The sequence below is a fragment of the Chelmon rostratus genome, chromosome 12 (assembly GCF_017976325.1).
Source record: "Chelmon rostratus isolate fCheRos1 chromosome 12, fCheRos1.pri, whole genome shotgun sequence".
In the NCBI taxonomy this organism is placed as follows: Eukaryota; Metazoa; Chordata; class Actinopteri; order Chaetodontiformes; family Chaetodontidae; genus Chelmon; species Chelmon rostratus.
The window spans coordinates 22593789-22615521 of NC_055669.1; the positions used below are offsets into that span (position 1 = coordinate 22593789).

The 21733-nt window shown below is 41.7% G+C and overlaps 1 protein-coding gene across 1 annotated transcript in view; it reads right to left on the bottom strand.

The window, feature by feature from the left end:
- Positions 1 to 17330: 17330 nt before the first annotated feature.
- The window catches only part of LOC121614460 (contactin-associated protein-like 4), a 93305-nt gene continuing 88902 nt past the window's right edge, over positions 17331 to 21733 (bottom strand). The window contains exons 22-24 of the mRNA XM_041948322.1: positions 19699 to 19917; positions 18319 to 18390; positions 17331 to 17527 (exon numbers count right to left, since the gene is read on the bottom strand). Of these exons, the coding sequence (XP_041804256.1) occupies positions 17331 to 17527; positions 18319 to 18390; positions 19699 to 19917 (488 nt within the window). The remainder of the gene's footprint in view (positions 17528 to 18318; positions 18391 to 19698; positions 19918 to 21733) is intronic.

Below are 21733 nucleotides of genomic sequence, written 5' to 3' on the forward strand. Positions count from 1 at the left end.
CTGGTGAGATCCCAGAGTGAACAGCCTTGTCTTGTTTTACTGAAATCTGTCTCTGTCTCCTGCAGTTCAGAGTCTTGTAAACTAATAATCCATCACTGTGCTCTGACCTTGTGCCACAAACAGCATCACTGATCTGTTACAGGGGTACAGAGCTGGTGATGGCATGGAGCTGTGGACGACTTTTAACACCCGCTCTGACTGGCTCAATATGGACGAGCAGAAATATGGATCCAGGTGGGATCTGAATATGGATGTGATCACAGCTCGGATTACATACTGTTCGAGCTAGTGAGACGGAGCAAGGACTACAATATTGACTCAATGGTGAATACACACACACAGAGAGAGGGGGTTTAAGATGCTGCTGTCGGCTGTTTGTGGTTGAGTGATTGAGACAAATCTGCTATGTAAAAACTGTGACAGTGAGGAAGCTGAAACACATCAGGACAGATGTTTTACATACTGATGCACTGATAAAATGATGAAACCATGACAAAACATTGATTTATGATCATACATTTGTCATATGCTCACTGTAAATTATTACCGTAAAAATACGGGCAAATTCTAACAGTAATGTACCGTTATTTCTAAATATGATAAAATACTGTAAATTTATATACTTTTGGAGCCACAACCAAGAACAGACATTAACAGTAGACTACTGTAAGATTTAATGGTAAAATACAGTACAATGGGAAATTCTAACAGTAAAAATACAGGGTTTTTACGGCAAAGTAACATTATTTATAAATACAGTTTATTACTGTTTGAGGAACAAAAAATAACGGCAAGTAAAGAATTTTACGACATACTACAGTATTTTTCTCTTTGTCAAGTCAAACTTGAACAGTCTGGTCACGATCAAAATCGCGTTGCACCAGGTACCATCATCTGACATCCTGCTCCATGATCCTGCCGTGTGGCTCACTAGCAAGGTAAATGCAATCTTACAAGATATTTTCCTGTTGAATATACATTTTATTTTGTTGAAATTACTGCTTCATGTTATTTGTTGTGAACTAGGCTAGGCTACATGTTGCAAACAATGAACTGATTGAACTGATGAATGATCTGATTTAGCCTAACGTAGTCACTGAAATCCCACTGTTGATGTTAGCTTGCCGGTCATTACATTTTGTATTTCTGTATTTGTTATCAAATCAGGGACTAGGCTATATTTTAACATTTTTCTGTGTGACTATTTCAGGTAAAAACGTTTACCTGAATACAGCAGGCAGATGTTCATGTTGAATTTTAAGATAACACATCTTAGCATTTTGTTCTGTTCAGTTCACTTTTCTCAGTTGTCTCAATGGGGAAATTCCTTCTCCACCATAGCCTTTGTTCACTTCATTCTTCTATTGCACTTGATCTTTAGTGAAGCAATATTGTATGGATACTAAAGGCAGGTTGTATACAGACTGTTCTGATCCTGTTTACTGTAACATGATTGTTTTTCAAAGAATGCAGTTTAAAATAATTTTATTATTTGAAATTTCCTGGCGTTTGGATGCAGTTACTGTACTGTATGTAATTTTATACAGTGTGGCCTCCTCGTTATTTAAATTGTTCAGTGACTGAAAATGTTTGGCATTAGTAAATGTTGTAAGGCCATCTTTTGTCTGAGGCATTTCTATACAGCAATGTTACTGTAAAAATTCCATTCTACAGTACTTGTGCATTTACAGTAAAACTGTTTGTGGTAATCTCCCATAAACAGTTTACAGTAGGAACTGTAAAATAATGGAAACAAACTCCCTGTTAAATTACGGTAAACTACTGGCAGCTACAGTTGCCAGCATGATACTGTTATTCTACAGTGTACCTACTGTAGTCTACAACAACAGTTTATTACCGTAAAAAATATGACAGTATCATACTGTAAAGTAAATATATTCTCTACAGTACACTACTGTCATATCTTTTATGGAATAACAGTATCATGCTGGCAACTGTAGCTGCCAGTATTTTACTGTAAATTAACGGGGAAATAATTTACAGTGCTCGCATGGAAAAACATGTTTATTTACATTACCAAGAGGCCATCCATTTAGTAATGGGCTAGACTGCCTGCCTGCTGCTTTGGAGACGGCAGAAATGAGTCCTGGCTTGACATTGGCATGATCAAAATGCTTCCTGTTTAAATATCAAATTCATCCCACCGCTTTTTGGGAAACCAGACTTTGATGCAAATTGCATTTTTATGTTTTGCAAAAAAATGTATAATTTACTCCAACTGAGAGTGATATCATTCCAAAAAGTGTTGCTCAAGCCTAACTTTATTGCTGTAAACTGTCTCATCTGTGTATATTTTCTGACCACACGAACATAATGCAACCACATTCTTTGTGCACTATCAATATGCGGACATGTGGTATTTGACTTGTACGTAAGTCTGGCTATTGTGTTGTTGTTAAGAGGTAAATCAGCCAGCTTCTCATCGTCCACAAACTCAGAGGCTTTTGCAAAGTGATAAACCATAATGTTTCTATCAGAGCTTATAGTTTGAAATGTTTGATATTCCAAACAATGAAGCCTACAGTCGACAGAAATATGTTGTTGACCAGTTGAAATTCTGCATTATGCCATTCAGTGCTTTGGCAAAGATAATGAACTCCTGAATTATGTATCTACAGCCGTTTATCCAAAAACCTCACACACACAGGTCCCATCTCACTTCCTTTTAAAAAAACATTGGCTGCACTGAACTGTCACCATGTTAGCAGCTTTCATGAATTTGGTTTCTGATGAAAAGTGAAAGCAAATATTTTTCAAATTGAGCTCAGAAGTCCATCGTTTAAACGCCGTTTAGTCTGGAATGTCTAACCATAGACCGCTTGATTTCATCTGATCTGTGATGACAAATGAGTAACATCGACCTAGACACAGTCGCAAGGTCAGCAATGGCTGACCTGTAACATCTAGAGCTGAATAAGGGGAACCAAAACAGCAGAATTCACTGAGTTCAGATCAGTCAATCTTCACTGAACAAGGTGATTCAAAACACATCTGATTTCCAGCGGGGCTCTGGCATTTCATGCATAATATCATGTGGAGTTTCAATCATATTAAAGACTGTGAATTCAGCTTGCTTGCTTGCTAATGCTATTGATCCCGTATGATTCCATGCTGTTGAAAAGCAAGTCCGTCAATGCCTTTACTCTTTCATCACGCTGTCTGACATGCGTCTCCAACGTCCTCTTAGTATATTCGTCCTCATTGAAGTGAGAAGAACAGTGTGTTCTCTCACTGTCAGTCCACACCCGGCCTCTTTGAACCCCGTTAGTTCATGCTGTGCCAGTGTGTCTCCACAGAGACAGACTATGGCTCCATATATCGCTTTCCCTCTCTTAATAGCTCCTTGTGGATTACAGATCTTTCATCTGCGCACAGAACAATGTGTAATGCATTCGCTTTCTCTTTAAATAAGGGATGTCATTTTAGAAGAACTCCCTGCACCTCTGCAGCTCCTTTACAACCACAGATGAAATCTCTGGGTGGGATAAGAACTGTTCTAGACTTCTGACTGATGGCACATGATGAAATAATTTGTCTTTGATGAAGGTCTCCACATTTCTTCCTGCACATGATTCCAAACACCTGTCCCGTGTTCTCCACACACCCCATCAGTACTAACTCAAAAAAATAAAGTAGATAAACAAAAACTAAAACATTTATTATATAGACTGGTTACCTCGTGCACAAATAGTTCTGTTTAATTAAACACAATACATTGTTGTAGTGGGCCTGACAGGGGAATGAGGTATGAGGAAAAATGCAGCACAGACTGGGCCAAGCTCAAGTGGCTTACCACCACAATAACCTATAAAGCTACATAATATAGAACTTACATAAGTTTCAGCTTGTTTTGCCAATGTATAGTTTCCTCATGGCCTGTTAGCAAATGTTCTGAGGCTCTGTACCTGTCCACGGCCAGGTGTGGACGTCTGGCAAACATAACCTACATGATGGGAAATGCTCTCCAAACGCCTCATGTTGAGAAAACCAGATCTCCTGACGGCGAAATTGAATTGCATCCATCACTTTCACAACCCCCTCGGCGGGAGCCTGCTGCTGATGATGACGACTCATTGTGATTGGCGTCATTGTGCATTAGGCATGGCAGTCGCTTTGTCGAAAGATTGAGAATCAACACCTGACAAAAAGTGACTAATGCTGTCACCGTTTTGGGTTTGGGGCAGACAGACACTTGCACCAACGTGACGTTCATTCAGCTCAACCTTTTCTTCACACATGCTATATGTATCCTGCAGAGGCGGGAATGCTTTCTAAAACCCTCATTCCAACAGGGCCAAATCTTCCCGGTGGGGAAATTAAACTGTAGCTGTCAGCTCCACCTCAGCTATGCGGCTCTCTGTGTGAACACACAAGCCAGCAGAGAAAACCTATCTCAGTTTAAATAGATCCATTTGCAAATACATTATTCATGTTTCCCCTGTAAGCACTAATATATTTTTACCTGCTGCTATGTTTAATTCATTACTTGGAGACATTCTCTTGCCTCCAAACTGGGTGAATAAATTGCAAGATATGTTATGTGATATATTTCTCAGAGGCTGTTGTGTCCACTCAGACTGCATGGCCCGGATGGCACTAATGATTCCCCCAGCGCTGAAATCAGCCTTACTTTCGCAGTAAATATTCCTCTAGGGGTTACCAAATTGGGACGAATATCAGGTGCTACAAGTGTCAGTCGGTAGCAAAACTGTAATTATTTTCCCGATGTCGCACTTTACAGAAACTGTCTGACAGTTTCTGAATGTGGGCAGAATGCAACTTTGCTGCACTTTTTCTGTTCACTGCTGCAACAAATTGCAATCACTTGGCGTAAGTGTTTCACAAGACGCAACAGGAAGAAAAGGTGTTTCCATTCTGTTGATTTAAAGGTTGCTGCCAGAACATTGTCTTTATTTTTAACAGGATATTGAATATAATTTTTTTATTTTAAATTTAATACTTTTAATTCCTAAAAATGCCAAGATCATGTCAGTAAACTGTGCTCAGATTTACAGTGCATCTTAAAAAATAAAAAATCTAACTAACTGCCACCACATTACAGCAACACAGGACAGATGTTTCTGTAAAGCTGTTAATTCATCAAGTTAATAATATACAATAAAATACAAAGCAAGTGCTAAATCTCAGAGCGCAGAGTCGCCCTGTGTTTTATCTCAACTACACAGGCATGGTATATTGATTAGTATTCAGTCTGTAGGAAAGCATCATACAGAAAAAATGTAGATTAAAAGCGGCGACGGGCAAAAAAGTCGACATCCGAGCAAGAAGCAAAGAAGCTGGAAAAAACTAAGCCAGAAAAAAGCAAGAGGTTGAGAAAAAAATAAGAGTAAATTGCAGATGGAAAGGCAGAGAGAATCGGAAGAAGCAGCCCGCTGAGCTGAAAATAGCTTTATTGCCTCTGTGTGCGAGGTAACAACAAAATACGACTCCAGTGTAAATGTCAGAGTGTAGGTGTATGTAATTGGAGAGGAGCAGTCAGGTAAATGAGACACTTTAGCAAGCGAATGTCTGGAGATAGTGATGACAGCGGAGAGCCTTGAGGATCTGCAGAGAAATGAGAGCTTTAATTGTATAATTGAATGATGAGTTTTTTTTTTAAATGTCAGATTGTTCTTACTAATGCACCTCCCAGCAGCAAGCGTCGACACCGCTTTATTAGCAAAGCCCATGAAAATACAACAAAACAACAATGAAGTTATCTAACAAGTATTTGTCTTGATACAGCATGCACCTCATCGCCTTCTTGCAGCATAATTCCTCTACTAAGAAATGCATCAGAGTCAAACTGTTGCATTCGATATTTTTCCATCGGCAACATGAACAGCACAGGAAACTAGCACATCTATAGGAAAAAAAAGGTTGGATGTGACCCTCAGGAAAGGCCGTTCTCCAAACTCTAATCAAAATTGACTTTTGGTGCCAGAGAGTCGAGTTGAACAGATAAAAATGTGACTCTGCAGTTGCCGAGGAAGCTTCTAATGGTAAAGCTGTGAGATAAGAGGACAGACGGTGCTGTGAAAGCATCAAGATGCCTCAGAGGTTGTTTGTCTCTTGTTCGTGTGGTTGAAGGTTGCGTGTTGGTCCATTTTTGGAGCCCGTAACAAGAGCGAAAGCAGAGCAGAAGGAGCCTGATAGAAAGATGAGAGTCCTTCAGCTGTTTGAACGTCAGTAAACATGAGGTGTGATCACTTTATTTATGGAGCCTGAAGATGTAACAGAGCTTCAGCTCCAAATGATCTTTAGTCTCTATCAGATTTAAGTCTTTGCCTGCTTATCAGAGGGATTTAAAGCTGGCATGTTTTTATTTTTGGAGACAAAAGATCTTAATTAATAGTCGAGGTCGTCTGGATTCAGCCGCGTCGCCCTCTTCCTCTTCCTCTTCCTCACAGCTCTCCACCTGCCTGATAAGAGCAGGCAGAGGTGAGGCTGTTATTTGGAAAATCTATTTATTAGTGGATAGCGAGGCTGTGAGGTGGCTCGGCCGTGATAACTGATACGTATCAGGATGAACGCCGACTCCTCCTCGTGGAGGCAGACAGAAAGGAGAGGCTGGAAATGTTTTGGAGGGAGAAGACGAGGAGCGCGAGGATAATCCTTTAAAAGTGAGCGTCGTCTGCAGGCAGCCATGTTTAAAAAGTTGTCCTCCGCCGCTGTTATTTCTGTCACAGATTAGCTCCTTTTCTTCAGGGACTCTTATTTTTCCATTAGAGATTAGACCAGTTTTATCTCCCATTAAGAAGGAAAGGTGGGAAAAGTCAAGGTGCTCTTACACCGAACCTGTAAGACTGTAGAGCAATCTGATAAATATTCTCTGCAGACATACACAACATCAGCTCGATCTGCACCATGATAAACTTAAGTCTCACTGCCTGAGACCTCAGGTAACAGGTGACAGCCATCAGCCGTGGAGGTGTGAAGAAGTTCACCAACAATAAGGAGGATGGAAATAAACTTTTCTTGCCTCTCAGATATTGTCAGAAGCATCTTGGTAGAAACATGCTTCCTGTTTTGTTCAATACAACCCTGTAAGTGTACCATGCCCATTATGAATTCTTGAGTCTGATTGGCTGGCAAGTATACCTTAAACAAGAGAATCAGGGCATCCGATGCAATAGGATGAAGAGTCTTCTGACTTCTGCAATTGAGTTACAGAAAAGCTGGCTTCAGTGGTAGCTACAGTGGAAATGTGTCTATGATTAAGAGTTTGGTGAGCTTGCATTATTCCGAGCACGGTTCAAACCAACTTCAACCTGCAGAGGTCGAATCCAGCAACATATCTGAAAACATGTGAGGGTGCCCAGTTAACCTGAACAATCTACTTAATAGCTTGTTCCAGCTCGTCCAAGTTTGTTCTGCGGAATGGTTTTGTCTTCTGCCCCTTGTGGTCGATAGTGGAACAGTGTTCAGAAACACTGGATTAGGACTAAGGTGCTGGTTTGGCGAATGTACATCAAGTGTAGCCGTATCAGCCAATGCTACCATGAGGGATCGATGTTTTTCAGGTTCTGACTTTAATGTATTTTCTCATGCATTTTTTCTGAACTGAAAACACTCTTCTTCAAACCTGTAATTATTTGTTCATTCTTAATTATTATACCCAACCCCAACCGTCTTAATCCTGCGTGCATTTGGCTCTGACTTGCATGCATGCATGTAAACCTACATACAACGCCACAGGTCGATCAAAAGTTGGTTGTGTGTTTCAGGGTCACGGACATCTCATTCATCAACGTTAATAGATTTTAATGAGCTGGAACCAAATCCAGCAGATGTTCTGAATTAACCAGCCCACACATGAAGTGTTTGTTAGATCATTTGTCAGATAAGAGAAATGAGGAGTGAAGGGGAGTGATGGTGGACTCACTCTGCTCTCGCCTTCTGTGGGCGGGCTCACAATTAGCAGGACAAACACTGCCATCGAATTACTCTTCTGCTCGTGAGAGACATCTCCACATCCGCTCACATTATAAAACTGTAGGTGTGGTGGATAATTACCAACGGGGATCTTTTCTCTCAGAGTGTCGTGACAAAACACTGGGGGCTTCAAGTCGAAGGGGAGACAAACTCCTCTGTTACTCTGCAGCTGTGTAATGAGACAAGATTCTCCTTTAACCCGTCGCTGTCTCGCCATCTCCGTTGACAATGATGACACAGCAAGACAAATTTCCTGTAGCTTTTCCACTGTATCTCATAAAGCATATCATGAAGTGCATTCAGCCATCAGCAGTTGGTTTCTATCATCTCCAGTTGCCTGGCTTCCTCGTCCACCTCTTCAGCCGCGTCGCTTTTCCTCATCAGCACAGCACATACTTAACGGACCCATTCCCGCTCATATTCTGTCAGTTCGTCATGGTTACTCTTTGTTTGTTGCTCTGTGTTTTTCTGTTCATGCTTCGGCTTCCTCAGTGTTAACTCAAACTTGCACCTGCCTGCTAACCGTCAACCTGCCTGCATGTTGTTTTCCTAATTAAACCACAGGAATGATCCTACTGGCTCACCTGTCTGCATGTGGGTCCTTCCCCTGTTGCCATTGAAACATCCTGTTGTTAGTGGCAACGGCTACTGTTCCACAGTTTATTACAGCTGTTTTGTGATTGGTTGTTAATTTAAGTTTACTAATAGCTAGCTGTTGTATTAGCTTTCTGAGGCTATGTGCCAATACAACAAATTCATCCTAAACTGTAATTTACTGCTGGGCCGTTACATATTTTACTCTACTTGCCTGTATTTTTGTGATCCATTGTTTCTACCTATATTTTTGAGTGAGTTTTATTGTTACTTTACGAACTCGTATAACAGTACCTTTGGCCTAACTCTTATTGTAAGTGTGCTTAGGTTGCTGCAGAAAGTTTTATTACACCAGCTACGCTGACTTGACACATTATGAGTTGAACTTTCCAGATATTAAGTTGCAGACCGTATCGCCTGATCCGCCTATCAATCATCTCTAAGCCTAAAAATCCTTCCCCAACTCAACTGCCTCTGTGTGCATCTTCTTCTTTGTGGTCTTAGATTTGATAAGAGAAATCAATATGAGGAAATTTCTTTTACCCACATTCATCTTATCAGCGCATGTAATAAAAAGTATCCCTGGTAGTTTGTGCATCCAGAGTGCATCTCCAACTACTCTGATGCAGTCGGTGCTGGTAGGCTGTTTGGTGCCTGCACAAGGAGCAGTCACTCTAAAGTAGTTTGTAAGCTTTGGTAAATGTCACCATAACCTTCAAGATGACTGAAATAGATCCAGACCGACGGGACACTGGAGGTCTGAGGGCTTAGTTGTGCGTTAGTGAGTTCATCGAGCTGGTTTGCCAAATGTCATGACTCGCACAGCAGGAATCAGCTAATAATACAGCTTAATTACAGCGTGCAGCAAACATTGTGACACAGTCGTCCAGCCAAATCTACTAGCAGTTTTGTATGTTTTAATAATTCCAATTTTTGAGACATGATTTATTAATAAAGCTTGACTTATTTATGGACTTGGCAGCAGATTCAATTCAATTATTATTCTGGAGAGGAGCAATAGATGTGCACAATGTCCACACCTGTATGTCAGAAATAATATCATGTTATGAATGCAACTGTGTAAAAGCAGCAATTATCCTGAAATGGTAACAGGTAGGTCTGTTAATAATTGTAGAGGAACGACGACGAAGGTGAGGCTCTGAAGGGCTCACGAATCAAAACATTTCATTTCACTGGAGTCAACATGCGACGTCATTTTAACTGCCTATGTATCCGCCCTCTTTGTGGGCCATGTTGAGCTGCTGCAAACAGAGGATAGTGAGTTACACTCCAAAATGTTTGTGCGCTCCAAAGAAAAGAAAAGTTGCTGTGGATGGATTGAAAAATTAAAAGTGACAGCACCTGAATTTAAAGTGTTTGGAATCAATTATTTATTCTGTTCATTTATAATAATGCATTTTAAAAAGATGATCTTAATCTGTAAATTGCTTTTAAAGGGGACGTGAGTGATACACCACATCATTCATCAGAGTTATTACAGCACCAGCGGTAAATGTTGGCTATTTAAAATCACTGCAGTGTTAGTCTGCTATATTCATGTGACTCATTGAATTTTCTTCTCCTGCCTCAATGAATAAAGTAACACCAGATCTTAATCTTTAAATTACCTTCATTCTAAGCCTCGCAAATGAAGCCTGTGAATGTACAGCTGTGAATGGGCAGCAGGAGTCCTCTGAGTTCCTGTGTGCAGAGTTGCTGATGAGGGGACAACCTCCTCCAGCTGGACAACAGCATCTGCAGATGGGGGCTGGAGAAGAGTTGCTGATCAGGGTTAGTTGTGAATGCATGTGAAAGGAACAGAGAGAGGCAAAGGACTTCAGGTCTTTTTTACTCTGCTTCATTACCACCAAGCCATCAACACAACTGTTTACTGCATTATCGGCAGGCTGCAGTTAGAGATGCTCTTAAGGAAGAAATGATATCATGGAGTGAGTTAATCAGTTGGGGCCAGTGTTGTTTCTTTCCACTGAATTTCAGTGTATAAATTTAGCAGACACTCGCACCACTCGGCTTGAAAAGTGGCTCTAAAAAGTCTGCTACATCTCAAACCCTGGCTCAAATTACTTGGCTGTATGATGGATACAGAAGATGACACTTACGGCTGAAAATCAACATAGACACTTTCTATCTGCTTGTGAACTTAAACACAACACTCAATGCAATCAGTTGACGGAACTTCTACAATCTAGATAGCACAAATGTTGATGACTGAACCATCTCCATGACAACTGAGCAAGCTCCATTCGTAGAAGGCCATGGGGTTGTGACAAAAAGTTTAAGACATCTACGAGTGTTAAGTTCAGAATATCAAAAAAAACAAACAAACAAAAAAAAAACAAAGGCAGTGAAATTAACTGTTTCCATTTTTAATCACCTTCCTAATATAAGCTTTGAAGCACAACCAGATGTAACGTTTATATTTCTAGATATATATTCACAATATATCCATCCATCATCTATACACCGCTGAATCCTTTGCAGGGTCACGGGGGGGCTGGAGACAACCACTCACACCACTCATTCACACCTACGGGCAATTTAGAATTATCAATTAACCTCAGCATGTTTTCGGACTGTGGGAGGAAGCCGGAGATCCCGGTGAAAACCCACGCTGCACAGGGAGAACATGCAAACTCCACACAGAAAGATCCCAGGCGAGCCGGGGACCTTCGAGCTGTGAGGCGACGCTGCTAACCACCGAGCCACCGCGCAGCCCTTCACAATATATATAAGTAAACTTTCTGTGCTACTTTTACATCTCTGCAGGCAAAGCTGCTGACGTTATACAGCACACTTCAAACAGGCAACTCAAAGTGTTTTACACAGGCAGAGAAAAGCATTAGAATGACATTTAAAAACAATAAGCAATAAAAACCGTATGAAAAAAGAAATAGAAAAAATGAGAGAAATCCAACCAGAAATAAAGGTTGAGTGCAGTGCAGTTACTAAGATGTGAGATGCCCCAAATGAAAGGAAGGGAATAAAAGTGCAGCAGTGAAACCACTCAATCAAAAGCACAGGAGAACAGAGTTTTTTAATTTAGATTTAGAGATCATCAGGAAGTTGGTTCCATCTGCGTGCAGCATCGTAGCTAAAAGCAGTTCCACCCTTTTATATTCCTTCAAGGAGATCAGAGATGCATTTGGGACTGAGATTGAGAGATTTATAAAGCAGCAGCAACATTTCAAGAACTATCCTTTCAGTAACTGGAAGCCAGTTAAAAGTTAGAAGAACAGGAGCACTGTGGTTATTCTCTTGGTTCTCATCAGAACTCTGGCTGCACTGTTCTGGGTGAACTGAAGATGTCTGACAGTCTTTTTGGGGAGTCCAGACTAGATACCTTTATAATAATCCACCCTGCTGGAAATGAAGCCAGAATGAGTGACTGGATATGAGACCTCTAACTCTTGGTCTTTGTTTGAGGTGATAAAATGCTGATTTAGTGAATAAGAAGAAAATGTAATTAAGTTTGTTGATGTTTTACAACTCACTAACTGATATTTATCATCCCAATCAAAGATGAGATGACCTCTAGATGAGAGACAATATTTATCACTTTACGTTCGGCTTTGCAGCAGATTTGTTGATTCTGACCGTGCGTCACATATTGAGGAGTCACTGAAGGCAGCTCAGTCATCAGTTTCACAACTCGTCTTTGCTCAGAAATTATAAGAGGAGATTTGGACGAATCAAGCGGGGATCGCTGAGCTGAGGCAGCGGAATCATCTTGTAACCTCGGGCGTCCGAGTGTTTAAAGAGGCAAAGAGGCTAAGTGACTCTTCAGAGAATCATTTCGATATCCTCTGCTGGACGCATCGCAGCGTTCCCTCGTCCCTGCTCAACAGTGAGACTAATCTTAACAGCCATCAGAAATGTGATGTCATGTGCTCACGCCAAACTGGCGAGCCCTGTATTTTTCTGAAACAATCCAAGCCTATTTTCATTGTATAGCCCAAAATCACAAATCACAATTTGCCTCACAGGGTTTTACTGTACAGCGAATAATGAGCTCTATCCGTAGACTGTCGTTTTGAGCCAGGAAAACCTTCCCTAAAAAAACTTTTAAACCTCAGGGTGAGCAGCAGCGGAGGGATCCCCCTCTCAGGATGGATAGATGTGCAACAGATGTTGTGTGTACTGAACAGGTCAACCAAAAATCACAATTTCTGCAAATTCTGATGACAAAATGAAGCTACAGATACATGTAGTTTGGAAAACATGTGAAAAACATGGATCCAGGAGGGTGTTAAGCTACTGCAGGTGTTGCCAAATAAGCAAGACCTGAGCCACAAAACCTTTTTTTTTCTTTAAATTTTCTCTTTGAGGGCCACACCACCTTCCACTACACTACATTACCACTGGTCAGTAATTTGGTGCCCCCCCTGCTATCAGCCTCGTGCCCCCCTTGGATATTTGTTCTTGTGCTGACACTGCCAGAGCACATAATGAATAAACATTAATATCCCGTTTAAAGGTTAGGTTCGAAGCTGACTTAGTGCAAAACCCTCCCCCTGTGTAGTGGCCAGAAGAAGATGAGAGCTGGTATAGTTAAACCGGGAGACTCCATCAGTAAGGCTACTAGGAGTAATGAGGATCCTTGACTTCATGACGGGCAGACCCCAGGTGGTGAGGGTGGGTGGACACACCTCTTCCACCCTCATCCTTGACAGTGGAGCACCACAGGGCTGCATTTTAATTTGGAAGGTACATGTTGGAAGCCTCTGCTCCAAACTCCAACAGCGTCTCTACTTTCTACACAGACTAAGGCTCTATGGAGCGGAGCAGAGGATCACGTTGCTCTTCTACCGGGCTGCACTAAAGTATCATCAGATACGGCATTGCGGCCTGGTACGGCAACCTGACCGTGCAGTCGAGGTCACAGATTGCCAGTCTGGTGTGGACCGCTGTGAAGATTATAGGGGTCAGGAATCATCCTCCCCTCCAGCTGCTTTATGAGCAGTCCGTTACCAGACTGGCACAGAAAATTGTGTCTGACCCGACATGAGTTCCAGCTCCTACCTTCCGGCAGGAGACTCAGGGTCCCCAGAACCAGGCTGAACCACTAAAAAAACTCATTCCTGCCAACACCCATCAGATTACTAAACAACCAACAGTACCTCTTAGTGCAATAAGATATATGGTGCAATAAGCTCCTATCCGTGCAATATAATCTCTTTATACCTTTCTTGTATATAGGTGTGTATATGTATGTATGTATATACATAAGTGTGTGTATATATATATACGTATGTGTATTTATATATTTTTTGTATATTTTGTTTATATACATATATATATCTACTTCTGTGAAGTATGTCGCTGCTGTACTTTCTTGTTTGGTTCTCTCTTTTCTGTTTACACCTGTAAACTGCAGCTGTACGGAGTCCAGGAAAAATTTCCCCGCAGCGACAATAAAGGTATATCTTATCTTATCTAAAGCCACCTGCTTTCCTCCCTGCACACACACGATTGTGTAGTCACTTTCAACTCCAACACCATCTTCAAGCAGGACAGCTCTGGCTCTGGGAGGAAGCAGGGAAGGAAATACACCCCCCCTTAATATAAACAAGGGCGGCAGAGGGTGGGTGGTTCCTTGGTGTCCACATCACTGATGCCTGATCTGGGTGCTGCATACTGGCTAAGTGATGAGAAAGGCAAGGTAGAAACTGCTTCAAGGATACGCTTGTATCCCCTCAAATGATGAGGAACTTCTCTCCTGCACCGTTGATGGCGTCCTGACAGGGAACGCCACCGCCTGGTGCGGAAACAGCACCAAACAGGCCTGGAAGGCTCTGCAAAGGCTGGTTCATTCAGCTGAACACACCGTAGGCGCACTTTTCACACGTGTACACTTTTGGATTGGAATCCACCAAATAAAATGAAATTCATACTCTGTCTCTGGAAAAAAAATACATTTTATTTTCATCAAACAGGATTTTGTCTGTAACCAAACAACCAGAATGTGGTTAAAATGTTCGTTTTCTATGGCATGTCACTCAAACCCACTGACATCACTGTTATTCACCAATCAACAATACTAAGTACCATTACATTACTACAGTAACACTGAGAGCCGTTTAGCTCCACTACAAACCTTGCCAGAAAAGAAACCAAACAATATCAGCAAAACCTGATAGCTAAAATTTAATGCCAAACATGATTTTAGGTGTACAGGTGCACATATGCAAGTCTAAATTGACACCATTGACAGTTTGACAGATAGTGGGACTCACAGCAACAGCCCAGTTTTCCTCTTTCTTTTTCGTGAGACGCACATGTTCATGTCCTCCAAAGGTACCATTTTTCAACATGACTCAGCTTCAAAACAGAAAATACATGCTTTTAACCGACACTTTCATCACTCCTCTATCAAGCAGGAGATGACGAAGGTAAAGATAATGGGTGATTAGCTGAGTGTGTTGCCACTCGTCCTCCTTTATAGGGCAAAAATTTGCTGACCTACCTCACCATTACCTGCGTATGCATGATTACTTCTTCAGTTTTAAAGTTAGGAGTGATGCAGCAGAGATGCATCAGTTGTGACAGAGACATGGCAGCTAACAATGCCCGCCATCAGCTTTTCACTTGTGGGGTGAAAGAGCAAAAAAAAAAAAAAAAAAAAAAAAAAACACAAAGAAGTAAAAATTTAAAGACACATTTTGAAGTTTAAACAACTTGTCATTAAAAATCCCATCTGTGTTTTGGGGTCTTGCAGAGAGACAAACAGCTGCTGTCGATCCTCTTTCTGCTTCCCGCCTCCCTCAATCAGCAGCGCTCTGCACACATGGAGGGGTTTGCTTCATTTTCAGTGTTAATATCAGAATAGTGTCTGCTTGACTCAGTCTGTCGGATCATCTTCCCGTCTCATTCTGATCGTCTCCCTCCTTTCCACCGAGTCGCGGTCCACCTGTCAGACCGCAGCAGATCAGCATTTCAGAAACGCATTAACTGTCTCTGCGTGCAGTGAGCGATGTGACAGACAGCCACAGTGTTACAGAGTCCGTGCTGCTGTCAGCGTTAAAAGCTCCACTGTTCAGAGACATTTAGCGAGCAGGGAGAGGAAGCTCCCAGCAGGGGGCGTACAGCGGGGAGGAGAAAACTTAAAGTGGGTGTAGAAAGAAAAAAGCTCTGTGAACAAGCTGTGAAGTGATCAAAGTTCATGGATTAGACTGGGTTTCCTGCCAAAGGCTCCGTGTTTAGGAAAGAGAACGAGTAACCTGAAAGAATCAGTCCGCCATTACCCTGATTATGGCTCAGCTGTCTCAAACCTTCACTGAGGAGACATTCACACGATCATTCACATACAAAAGGCTTTAGAAATGAATCCAGACTACAGACCAGGAACCTTGTCTCGCTAGTTGTTTGAGAGTTTCTGTGGAGAAACTGCTCGACTTCCTTCTTCTGAAAATTTTCAGAAAGCACTTTCAGGCTTCATCACATAAGATAAGCCTCAGATAAACCTCTGCAGCTGCAGCTTTTAATGAAACTTTTAGTGGTGACGTGTGCAGCATAAAGGTTAATTAACACAGTCACAGCTTTCTTGTTGACCTTCTCTTGTATTTCTCTGAGATGCCACTGAGATTATTTTTGCTCGAGCAACATTTTAAAGTGTCTGTGGACACTGCTTGGCTTGTAAATTAGTTGATCCTGCCGTTCCCGCCCTGGATTCATATTGCCTCCATACAGTGTAAGTTCATCGTTAGTACGACAGACATCTGCAGCCAAAACAAAGCAGCTGCTCGAGGAGTGTTAACATGCAACAGCTGATTTTTTTGGCCACCCGATACGAGTTCTGATCGCTGTTTTAAGTCGATACAGCTGACTTGTTAGCGAATGATTGCTTATTTACACATCCAGCAGTTACAGAGCAACATTATAATGAATTTGTGTCCCATCCTTCACTGTCCACAAGTGTCTGATTTGGGTCTCGCTGAGGGAAACATCGTGGTGTGGAGCATCCAGCAGCTGGTCACTAACTGTGCAGCAGTGTGGTGCACAGTGGGTTATTAAAGCTGTTGATGCTATGAGAGTGCGGTTCATCCCTACGCGTGACCCCTTTCACATTGTTGTTAGAAAATATTAATTACGCTATAGCTGCTTTAAGGATTGTAATTATAAAGCTTAAGTAAGCTCATAATAATTTTTGGAATATGGTGAATGAAAAATTCTCGCTCACAGTTATTGTCACTTGCAAGATGCTTCAACGTGAAAAGCTCAAATCTTCATGGGTTAAAAACTGTGAGGAAGTGGAGGAATGGTGGAGGCAAAAAAAAAATCAGGGGGTGTGAAACAACATCCTGCCAATAAAGCTCTGTCCTGTCCCTGCATGCTGTATACTCGCTCCGACCACAAGCTTCACATTTTTCCCCAAACATCCACCATAAAAATACTAAAACCTGCATCATCTCCGACATTTCAATATGACAAAGTGACACTAGCCAGAGATTGTTACAAAGACATGAATTAAACATTTACATTTTTTGGAATATTTACAGTTGAAACAAGGATATCAACACCTCATAAGTCCAACACTGTTTGCCCGTTTGTATCGGCATACGCACAATTTACAGTAAAGCAACAAAAAGACAACACTGTGTGAATTGTTCTTTTTTGCCTCCACATGCTGTGAAGCTACTTCCGCCAGCGAAGTCTCTGAGTGGCTCTGAGTGCAGTTTAAAGTCCTGAGGCGTGACAGGACGCCCCCTGTCTGCGGCCTCCGCTACAAAACCCACCAGTTCATCAGGTCATCAGGCCTCCGCTTAAATGAAATACTCCTTTGGGTTTTCACCGGAGGCGTTCTGGGAGTCGGCCTGGTTGTTGAAAGGGAAGTCTTGGCTGTCCTCCTGCTTGACTCCCTTCACTTCCTGGTTTCGATACGTCTCTTTTCTCCGGTAGAGGAATCTGGCGGTTATCGCCAGGCCAGTCACAACCACAAAGATCACCACTGCTATGACACCTGCAAGGCAGACGAGGAACAAGATGTGAAAGGCTGAAATATTAGATAATCGTCTCCAAAATACTCCAAATTCAAACAAAAATATACGCCTATTTTTCCCACTGTGCTGCCAGTCTTGCTAATCTAACTTTTAAGTACATTAAACAGCATTTTAAACCTATTGAATCTTTTGGGATCTTCTGCTTATTGAATCTTTTGGGCTCTTCTGCTGTGCTGAGCACACTTGGGAAGATGAGGACAGGTTTCATTTGATTGGAATTCCAAAAAAACATTTGAAATCAATTCAACACCGCGTTACATTATGAAGAGACGACACTTTTCATAGATAACAGCAGAAAGTTTTCCCATCAGCAAGTCATTCCTGCATTGGTTTAATTAGGTGAGCCGCCCTTTGTGCACTGAGACGGAGTCAGGCCAGTTTAATGGACAGTTTTAAATGACTTTTCTGTCTCTCACCTTTCCTATCTACACGATTATGGATTGAACCTTTTCAGTCTTCACTTTGAATCAATCCGTGCTGGCAGAGCAACAAAGTTTTAAATGAGTTTTAAATGGACTCTTGTCTCTCACTTTACTCTCTCTGGGAGCTCAGCATCTGTACACAACTTTGTTTACTCCAGCAAAAGTGTTGCCCGACCTTTAAACCTGATCTTTGTCACTTTTGTTAAAAAATGCACCAATAAATACATTATTGATATTTGACAGATGAAAATCCTGATGTTAGACCAGTAAAACAAGGCGAGACAGGTTCCTGCTCCAGTACAGTTTAACATGGTGAAAACGTTCAGTACCTCCAATCAGAGCTGAGTCAGTCCTGATGGCATTGACTAAAGGTTGACCTGAACCCACTGAACCAGACTGGTCTACAGCAGAGAAAGAGAAGAGAATAGTGGTGGAGGAAAGGAGGAAGTCAGAGGGGGGGGGGGATAAAAAATGTAAAACCAAACGGTAGCAAAAAATAGACCAACAAGAAAAAGATAGAATAGCTGAATAATTAGCAAAAATAATAAACAGCTCAGGAAGAGACAGACAAGATCAGAGCATCATCATTCAGAGCAGAAAAAAATACATCAGCTCCCCAAATGACTCTAAACTGAGCTGAGAACGAGCCCAGAGGACAGAAATCCCAAAGGAGACTTTCCCCTCTGTGGTCCTAATTAATTAAAGCATTGATCACACTGTCATTAGTCTCCAAGAAACAAGGAGGAGAGTGGATGCGATTAATGGGCTGGAAAAGCAGCTTTCATGCAGTTTTCGACACACAGAAATGGAAAAACAACAGCAAAGGCCGAAAGCGAGCTGGAATATCATGTGTTAACCATTTGTAATTTAAAGCTATCAGGTATAATTAAGCAATGTCATCAGAAGAGAACAGCTTGTGCGGGAAAGTGGTGCAGAGCCACGAACCACAGTGGATTTCAACAAATATGCATTCTCGTTTCGTAATTTTTAGCTATTGTGGTTTCCATGACAACAATATTAGCTGTACCGCTATCCCCCGACCAATAGCACGGTCAGATCAACTCTTTTAGCTGTATGTATGCAAACTGAGGAAGGACACAAAGTGTTATCAGAAGAAAAAAAAGCATAGCAAGGCTGAATGAGTCGAGCAGCGCAGCTTGTCATGCTACATAATAAGGACTGCAGGCTTGATAAGTTAACCAAAGATGCTCTAATGACTCTCAATATGCCAAATAACAATGCACCATTGTTGTCACTGTCGCTGCACTGCCTGTGGCTTCTTCTTTTGTACTTAAAGATGTAGAATCTTTGTTATTGTCAGCAAATCCAACAAAAAGACCAAATACTTAACGCTTTCGGACGCAGCCCCATTCATTCATACTGGAGAAGCAAATCCTTAAAAACTGCTCGGATGCACAGGTTCATCTTTTCAAAAGGCTCACTGATTTTCTGTAGTTTTTCAGAAATGCTCGTGGTGAGTTAATGGAGATGAAGAACATGTCATCCAGGATCAATACACTTGTGGAGGTGGTCTGTTAATGCAATTTAACACAAGAACAACATTATGATCTGCCTTTATAACTGTCAGTTAATTTTCACTTCTAGGATTGACCACATCTGAAGGATCACAGCTGTTAAAAGTCTCGATGCTACAAATAAACACATAATGGGAAATTTCTAACGTCTAACTGACTCCTTCCCTCTCCTACCTGACAGGTGGTGTGTGTTCTCTGCTGCGTAGGGATTGGCTGAAGCCGAGGAGCCGCAGTTGGACTGAAGTAAAGGTCCGGTGATGACGACGGGGCTGGTGTGCGGGTGGAGCAGAGCAGCTTTCAGAGGGCTGATGGAGTTAAAGTGGACCACCGAGAGACAGCCGGTAAAACCGAGAGACGCCAGCCGGGCCAGGTCTGGATCCAGATCATCGGACCCTGACATGAAAGAGGGAGAGAGCTGAATATGTGTCATTGTTGTAAACTGCATAAAAGACCCAAATTACAAAAAGTAAAAAGCACATTTTAAACACTTTCATAATGTTTATCGCAGCATGTTCCAAACATTAAACCAGTCGGCGATTTACTTCTATTTTAATCTTGCCCGTCGTCTCTGTAAATAGCAGCAATTTCATGTAATTTCTTGTGCATTATCTGTAATTGATCTGTTTGGCCTGAGACGTGTTCACTGCATTTCCAAAGTACGAGAGCCTGACTAAACACCCACCTACAGCACGGGCACGCATTGGAAACACTGGCTCTTTTCCATTCATACAGATGAAGAGTGACTGATCAATTATGAGATAAAATAGGCAGAATTACATCATTTTTGTCAGCTGTGAGTTGAATCCTTCAATTCATTAGAGTAAAATACCTTATTTTTTTAATAAAGCATATGTTTTCCCAGATAGACACACATCCTCGGAGGAGAATCAACTTTTAATCTTAGCTCACAGATGAATATCGGTGCCATTAGTGGATCAGACTTAATAAACATATTAATTACATTCATTTAATAAATGCACAGTTAAAGGTAGCTGTAACTGATGGTCATCCGCCATCGTCACATGGGAATGAAGAGAGTGAGATTTTCACATTCACACATTCTAGCTGGACTTCCTGTGATTCTGCAAAGGGTTTTAATCTGGAAAGGTTTTAGTTTCTTGCTCTAAGAAGCTCAGAGTCAGTCGCCCTCTGGAAAACAGTCTGATCTTAAGTCAGGATCTATAATGCTCATTGCCATCCAATCAGAAGCCAAACACACAGACACTCAACAGACAGGCTGTCAATGACTCGGCCTCCAGTCTGCATCTATCACTCCTCAAGACAGATGTGCACTCTCACGCTCAGATCCCTCCATCATTCACCTGCGCTCCTTCACAGCAGCGTAAACAGCAGCTGTGAAAGGCGACATTACCGCTGTAAACAGCTGCATCAGTGTCTGTTCAGATGACTGAGAGGTGACTGCGGTTTCACCAGAACACATCTGCATGTCGATGAGAGCGGCAGGAAACATTGGCGCAGCCTGTAAGAGCCTCTCAGCCGAAGCACTCGTTACTCCATCACCTCCCTCTCCGGCTCTGACTCTCTGTATTCCTTCCAGGTCCATTAGTTAGGCTGATGGATGACAGGGTTGACGGGAAACGACAGAAAATCCACTTTCCTGCTGCTTTTCTGATCCCGATCTGACTCTCCGCCTCGTCCGGTTTGACAGAGGGGAGGTCCGGTCACATGCTGACATGACGGGGTTAAAGCACGCCGAGCTGAGTTACACCACACTGGAGCTTTACATCCAACAAGACAAAAGATCCTGAGAGAATCTGTGTTAGTTACTCCATGGCGTGTGAGTGTGTGCCTCTCATAAAATGTGATTTCTTTACATTAATTATGACATACAGTAGCTTTAAACAGTAAGTTAAATTAGGCAAAAACTGAAAACCACTATGTTTTGAAATTAACTGACAATTGTGCTTGAAATATTACTTAATTTTGATCAATTTCATGCCTAAAAATACAAGTAATTACAGTTTTTGAGCACTGAAAAACGCCTCTGAAACATCAATTACAGCCTGAGTGACCCAAAGTCTTCCTTGAATTTAATCAAAAGAAAAATAATGCTTGCTTGTGTGAGATCCAATGAAAACCACAGCCATGCTGAGCACTTACACAAGAAATATGTAAGTAAACAACCTGCATCAAATCCATGAAAATGGAAAAAAGAATTTGATCGATATGATCTTAACAAGGTTCAAAT